Genomic DNA, 7923 nt, shown 5'->3' on the forward strand with positions numbered 1-7923 from the left:
CCAGTAACATAAGCTGGAAAGATTTATTATTATTGTCATTATTATTATTATTTACCAAAGCACTGTTCAACTCTGACTTATGGTGTTGTAGGAGGGTTGAACTTGGAAGCTGGAGGCCTCAGGCATTAAAGTCTTTTTGCACAATTATTATGCTATCTCTCCTGCCCAAGATGGAAGGATTGAAAAAACAAACAAACAAAAAAAAAAACCTTTGGATTTAGCCAAAATTAGTCTGAGCCAGCAGCACTTTTCTACTAATATAAAATAGACAGGCCTCAGAGAAGATTCATTCATTCATTCATTTATTCATTTAAAACTATTAAGTTACTAAGTTAGGTTAGGCACTAGGTATATAAAGATGAATACGATTCTGTCCTTTCCCTTAAGAAGATTACACTCTAGGAAGAGATGTCAAAAAACATAATAGATCAGCAATGTACAACTGTAATACAAACTTGAAGACAGACTTTAGGCAAGGTTCGGTGAGAACGATAAAAAGGAAGTGGGACAGCCTCTGAGGGACACACACAGGATGAAGACAGACTCTCAGGTGGGGTTGACAGGTTGGGGGGTCTAGTAAGGGGTGAGCTCAGATTGGAGGAAACCACAGGGGGAGTGCGGACCTCGGTGCAAGCTAGTTCTGCCCCAAGGGTTGCCTTCACCCCAATTTGTCTCCAGTCCAGAAGGAACAGAGTGAGAAATCTGGGTTGTTTCCTAGGGTCCATCTAAATAGGTTTGTGAATGTAAATCCTAGCAAGGCAGGATTTAGGCTAAGGTCGTGTGTTAAGAGTCGAGACTTTAAAGAGCGGGTCTCAGCGGCGGCCAGGGTCCTGCTGGAGCTAACTGCTAACTAACGCACATCTATCTGGTCGCCAAGATGCCAGGCTCCAGGCCCCCGCGGGGCGGGGTGGGGGGGACACCCCGGGTGGGGGGGACACCCCTCCGATCTGCGGTTCGCCGCGCAGTCTCCCGGGCTCCCGGGCCTCCAGCCGCCGCGCCGTCGGATCGTCGAAGCTGCACGCACGCTTCCACCGCTAACGCCGGAGCGCGCATTTGCGTGTTTACTGGCTCGCCTTGGTTTTTACTTAGTTCTCCCACTCTGGTTTTGAGAGGATTCTCCTCATGAGCAACTGGAGTCGGGCTGTCTAACAATAAGCGCGGCCCGCGGCCTAGACAAGCGAGAGCTCGCAAGGAGCTGGACGGAAAAGGTGGGATCCAGCGGCCACAGGGAGTCGGGCTTCGGCCTCCGGAGGAATAGACTCAGCTCCGGGGTACTTTGGGCCCCTCTGGCCTCCCCGCCCAGGGAACCAGCTCCAGACCCGACCTCCTCGCTCGGAGCTGCCTCCCTACGGCGGCTCCCGGGCAGGTGGCTTCCGTCGCCATTTCCCAGCGGGTCTCCAGGGGCTCCCCGCCGCGGCCCTCGAGTGACAGCTCCCGGCCGGCCGGGGTGGGGGCTGCAGCCCGGCGTAGGGACGCGCCTCGGCGCCCGGGCCAGTGTGCGGACAATGACCCCTTCTCCCCTCGGCGCCGCCGCCGCCTCCCGACACCGCCCCCCTCACAGCCCCCAGGCAAACTTATTAGCCATTCAGGCTGACAAAACCCCGCGGCCCCGCGCATTGTCCCGCCGAGCGCCGGGCCGCCGTCATTAGCCCTGATTACGCTGAGCCGCCTGACAGCGCCGCGGGCCGCCCGGCAGACCCCGCATTCACTGCGGCCCCCAGGCCCCGCCTCACAATGGGAGCGGAAATCGCCCGCGCTCCGGCGTCCCCGCTGAATAGAGCGAAAAGCTGCTTCTCTTCTCCTCCCGCCCCATTCACATTCTCTTTGGCTACAATATTTTTTTTCCTTTTTGTGAATATTAGGGAGTGGGAACGAGGTCAAGGAAGAATTTGCTTGAGCTCTTTGCCGGTCATTTGTTTAATGTAAACAAAGAGCAAGTCATCCCCCTATCCCAGCCTCTCATCCCCAGCCTCCTGGATTTTTATAAACAAGTCCGGGAAGGCAGAGGCGGCGGGCTGAAGCCGAGTGGGTCTCCAGAAGTGGAGGGCGGGGGGCTGTGGCGTTCTGGGGGAGCTGCAGCTATCGCGCATTTGGCGGAACTGGCGGGTGGTTGAAGTTATAAGCGAGAAAAGAGCCAGAGCTGGGGCTGGGGAAGAAATACTCATCTTGACCGTTGAAATGTGAAAATGCAGCTTCTTTCCAATCTGCTGGGTGAACTGCTTGGGGGGTGGGGGGAATTATTACAGAGAAAGAAATCCTAGAAAAGAAATCATCCTAGGGAGATTTCTCCAAATTCAGCAATCTTCAATATTGATATCACTATTATATATTTTAAAAAATCATCTAGCGCAGGATAAAACCATTATGGAAAAAATGGCTAATAAAAACGATAAACTTTACAATACTTGTCCATAAGAAGGTATAGACTAATGTAAAATAAAATGTATGTTAAAAAGTGGGCCAATTTCCCACATGCGATCACCAACGAACTGATTATTCACAAAAGCAGTTAGGTGTCACCACATTTCAGATAAATTTTTATGTAACATGCTATCCCCTTTATAAAGTAAAATTAAATAAATTTGTAGATTGGTGAAACAGAATCCTACTTAATAATAAACCACGTCAATTTAAACAAACAGTAGATGTTCTTTAAAGGCAAAAAGATACTTTTAAATGACTTTAAAGTCAAAGCAGAAAGAAAACCCTCCACTTTTTGTCTCGTTTTTGCTGAGAATTTAAATATAATTTACAAATATTTTGTAGAGTGTAAGCTTAATACTTTATCATGTACTTTAAAAAATCAGGGAAGACATTTCTGTTTTTAGGAATCATTTGAATTTTTGTGTAGAGTAAAATATTTAGAATCTCAAATTCCTTTACAACATTCTACTTTTTTTTTTTTTTCTATTCCTTCTTGAGCCTGGATGTAACAGTTTAAGAAGTAATACTGCCAACTAAATTTTCCAAATACTGTTTTTGGACACCCGTAGTTAAAATGGATTGGGGTTTCAGAACAGCACAGGAAATTCCTGGACAGATCCAGGACCAGGGTAAAGCAAGATTGCAAAGCTTAAGGTGGCATACATTTTCAGATGTTCTGCATGTGCTGTACTTGCCTCACTGGAGTCCAAGAGAAAGAATGCCCCATGGCATTTGAGGAATTACCTAGAGGTACTAGAAAACAAAACTGAGTCTTGAGGAAAATCTACCATCCTAATTTGTTAGTCTACAGAAGGACCTTTGCTTCCTTTCCATGGCTTGCTTTAGGGAGGGCAGCAGTGTAGTCACAAAAGACTCCCCCACTCCTTCCATTTAATGCTCTTGTGTAGAAGAGTTTTAATGTCAACAATTCTCTGAATAAGCGTTGAAGTATACACTGACATTTATAAAGCCCAATAAGAGGCTGAATTTAGGTGATTTAGAAAACAATGATAACAACAATAAGCAATTTCTTATTTATGTCATGAGCTTATCTTATATATTTTGCCAATTGACTTTTTATGTTTCATGACTTCATTATTGTTGGTTTGTTTGAACACAAGCATTCTATCCAAGTGAGCTAAAGGATTCTGAACCAAAGAGCATTTTGGCTAGGACAGGGAGGCAAATTGAAAGAGGTTTGGTGGGGGGCGGGGTAGCTTGAGGAAGGAAGTGCATTCAAGTGATTTAAAGATCAATGTCAAATTTTAGAATATGCAATCTGCTTCACTAGAAAAAAGCTTAAGAGTATCTCTGGGTAGCACTTACTTTTAGAACGCAAGGTCAGTAAATCTCTTTTGTTACTGTTTGTATGTGTTCTGGCATTTGAGGTGGAGCGCATGCTAGCTATACACTTTGGGTGGGCAAACTATGTCCTAAGAATATCTGATAGTTTTAATTGAAGCCATTATTGGGATAATGAGGTTCTAGATAGCATTTCATATTTAATGCAAAGATCAGGATTTTAAAATGCCAATCATTTACCTGCACCCTTTAATTTCACCTCAATATGTGACCAGATTGTATTGCTTCCCCTATTTAAGTGTTTTTTTTGTTGAAAATAACTAATTTGATTAAAACCTGAGGGTGCAACAAAAAAAATAGCAGTCTAGTTATTATAACCATTCTTATATTCTTATGTCTTACTTAATGTAGGAATAACCTTAAGTTAGTATATCGTCACTGTGATATGATTATAGGTGCTCAGTGCTTTTGTATAGTGGGGGGGGGTGTCTCATAGGAGATGGAGAAACCTTTATCATTGTAGATCCTAAATCAAAACTGTCTTGCATTTTTCTAAAATAGAAAATTGACTCCTAGAGTTTGATTTCTTGAGTTGTTCCAGAAACCTAGGCAGTTTGTAAAAGTGTCAAGTGAACAATTAATTCATAGTTTATGTGGGGAGGTGCCTTATAGAGGATGCCAGTTTTTAGGTCAAAGTATATCATATACACATGCATATGTATATAGAGACATATACATACAATTTGATGTGGAAGGTGGTTATTAGAAGTACCATAGGCTCTTTCTAGTAATATACCAGGATACATAAGAAAAGACAAAAGATACAGTGAAGACCATTTGCACTATGGACCCTAACTGCCTAGAGAAGAGAATGATTTATTTTATTTTATTTTTGAGGAATCTAAGAGCAGCTCCCTTAATTACAAAAGGTTGCTCACCATTTTTTTTTTATTGTTTGACTTTTCAACACAGAACCTATGTTTCCATCCTCTGCCTTTAAAAACAGTAAGTTCCCAAGATATAGAGAACCCTACCATGATAGTCTCTTAAATAAGTAAATAAACAGCATATATATGTTTTGTTTTTTAAAAAAATTAAAGCAAAAGTTGTACATATATAACAGCGTCTCTTCAAAGTCAAATACCCACAGGAAATTGGGGCAGGCGCTCAGCGTGCAGTTCGGGTTCCGCAGGCATCTTTGCTGCAAAATCCTTGGGGAAAAGCAAAGCAGGGAGAACATGGTTCTGGGTCAGGCCTCACTTGGGGAATCTGTGATCCTGGTGGGAGGGTGCCATCAAGCCAGACTGAACTCAGAGGCCACCTGACCCAGGGCAGAGGGTCTCTAGCCCCAGGTACCTGGTCACCTGACTTCACAAGCGCTGGATTTGCTTGTCTCCTTTCCTCCATTTTCCTTCATTTGACTTGTCTTTTTCTGTTTTGTTTTTACACTGGATTCTGTTTCTCAGTGTGCGGGACAGACAGCTCAAATGTCGCATTCGCTGTCGCTGGATGTGATAGAGATGGCCGAAGTGGCTGCCTTGCTGGATAGACTGGCGGCTGGACTGGCGGCGGTGGCACCCAGAACCTCGGGTGTGCCTTCTTCCTCGGCCCTTAGCACCCGCCCAGAACCTTGGGACAGGACCTGCTGCTGGAGTCTACAGGGAAGGAAAGGGACTTGAAACACACTGAGTAACATATCTGCCCTTGACCCCCTTACCTCCCACACCGTTTCAGCCTAGCACCCAGGTGAAAGTGGGTAAGGAGAAGCAACAGAGACAAGGCCGTGGTGGGGCCCTGTAAGTGCCCCATTTTGAGTCTTTTCTAGGCTACCCATATTAGTGGTATTTGGATTGTAGAATCCACAGGGTCTTTCTTGTCTGTGAGCCCCATTCGGGGGAGATTTATAGTACTGGTAGGTGATAAGGGCAGAGTAGACTCTAGGTGAGGAACCCCTTTCCTGTCTGCCTAAGACAAATGCAGTTCAAGCTAAAGGCAAAAGGGGCTGCCTGGGGGTTACATAGCAAATTTGGACCTGAGGAAGAGGCTAGTTCTTGGTTAAAAAAAAAAAAAAGTTTTTAGAATTGAAAATTTACATGGACCCTGAGAAACCTCAGCCAGCTAGTTTGTTGTTTTCAGAAAGGGCTGGACACTCATGAGAACTCGACTTCCTATTTCTTAGAGAAGTTCATTAAAAAGAAAGAAAGGGAAAACCTGTGTTCAAAACTTTACCGAGGAATGCATTTGGATTTTTTAAAATGATAACACTAAACGACCACAATGTTAATAAACCAGGCTTCAGATCGACAAGCATCAGCTTTAATCCTTGGGATTCCTGTTTCAAAAATACTATACTTTTTATTCCCTCCCCCCACACACACACCCAAAGCAAGTAGCCTTAGCCGTGATTGGAATCAGTTCCTGGAGTGACTCCCTAATGCCTAGAAGGAGAAAGAGAGAGAGCATGAAAATGAACGCAGACTAAGAACTGGCTAAGAAACCCACCCCGCATCCCCCCAAACGCTGAGGGTCATAACCTGAACACAGCCTGCGCTACCGACTCCCGCTGAATCTAAGCCACCAGACACGAGGCAGAGGTGCCGAGTGCCATTGTCAGCGGTTGTATTGCGTCGGGCGTCAGCAAGGCGAAGAGGCCTCTAGGTACCAACCTGTTCTTGGCTGCAGCTGCCCGGTCCCTTTGTCGACGGTTTTTGAACCAGTTGCCCACCTGAGTAGGGGTCAGTCCGGTTGCCTGGGCGAGCTCACGCTTTTTACTGGGGTTGGGGTAGGGATCCTGCAGGTACCATTCCCTTAGCAGGTGCCGCGTGCGCTCCTTGAAGCAGTGCGTCTTCTGTTCGCCGTCCCAGATGGTGCGCGGCAGCGGGAACTTCTTCCTCACGCGGTATTTGTCCACCGGCCCCAGGGGCCGACCGCGCAGCTTCTCCGCCTCCTGGTAGTGCGCTTCGAGCCACAGCGCCTGCAGCTTGGCGTGCGACTCCTTGGTGAACTTGTGGTTCTCCAGGATGTGGTAGAGCTCGCGGTAGTTGCCCCCGTGAAAGGCCACGATGGCTCGCGCTCGCAGCACCGACTCATTCTTGTTGAGGGCCTCGCAGGCCGCAGGGGCCACGGGCAGCGACCAGAGGAAGCGCCCCAGGCGCTCCACGTCGCCGCTCTCCTCCAGAGTCTCGCATACCCCGGCCACTTGCTGGGGGCTGAAATTCAAGATGGGCAGCTGGAACATCGGGGCGGCGCCGGCGGCCAGCTGTGGGGGCTCTGAGCCTGGAGTGAGGTTCGTCGCAGATGCCCGCGGGCCTGGCCCAATGCGGCAGGCTCTGCTCTCGGTGGGGCGGCTCCGGGCGGCCGGCGCTCTAGGACTGGGAGGCCCGAAACACCGCGTCTCGGAGCGAGCTAGGCGGTTAGGACTGCAGGCTGTGAGGGATCGGTCGCTCAGGTTCGGATCAGCTCCCGCACAGGAAGGGCGAGCAGGCGGGCTAGCGATCCGGCAGCGCTACTGAGGTGGGCGGATTGGCCGCGCGGGCGCCATGGAGACCCCCTGTCAGTCATCCGCTCGCTCTGCCAATCAAGACTGCGACCTGCACGCCTGGGCCATTTCAGCACCTCCTCGCTCTCGACAGCGCCCGTAGCCCACTAGTGGACTTTCCCCTCGATATTTTGCAGAATCCGGAGGAAGAAAACAAGTGCGAATGACGGGAATAAAAAAAAAAAGAGGCGAGTGAGGCTACGTTCCAACCCCTTTCACCCCCCCCATGACCCCACCCCCGAGCTAACCTTGCTCCTTGCCCCTCCCCTTTCCAAAGAGCCTGCGATGCTCCAAGAATCCACTTTGGGGCGATGGGATGCCTGGGTCAAGAGGCCTCGAAAGGACAAAGAAGCCTGGGGCAAATCGAAATCCTCCGAGAATTCGCCAAGTTTAGTTGTAACGAAACAGCAAACCTTGCGGGAAGCATACAAACAGGGAGGGAGGGGAAATGGCTCTCCTTGTTTCTTCCTAGGACCTATCCCTACATGCCTTTTCTTTTCTTTTTCTGCCTCTCCAACCCAAGAAGCCGAATGGGAACCGAATCTGAAGCAGAAGGAGCGGGACTGGGATCCTATAGAAGAGGTCAGTTTGAACTCTGTCCCCAACTTTCAAAAACCTAAAAGCATCTGAAATACGAGTTAGGACTCTCTGACACCTGA

At 48.0% G+C, this 7923-nt stretch overlaps 1 protein-coding gene across 1 annotated transcript; it reads right to left on the minus strand.

Annotated features, from left to right (window-relative positions):
* Positions 1 to 4840: 4840 nt before the first annotated feature.
* SIX6 (SIX homeobox 6) lies at positions 4841 to 7214 on the minus strand. Its single transcript, XM_007519264.2, has 2 exons — positions 6393 to 7214; positions 4841 to 5381 (listed from the first exon to the last, which is right to left on the minus strand). The coding sequence occupies exons 1-2, from the start codon at positions 6962 to 6964 to the stop codon at positions 5210 to 5212; spliced, it is 744 nt and encodes a 247-aa protein (XP_007519326.1). The 5' UTR covers positions 6965 to 7214; the 3' UTR covers positions 4841 to 5209.
* Between the last annotated feature and the right edge of the window lie 709 nt (positions 7215 to 7923).

Source organism: Erinaceus europaeus, chromosome 16 (assembly GCF_950295315.1).
Source record: "Erinaceus europaeus chromosome 16, mEriEur2.1, whole genome shotgun sequence".
Lineage (NCBI taxonomy): Eukaryota > Metazoa > Chordata > Mammalia > Eulipotyphla > Erinaceidae > Erinaceus > Erinaceus europaeus.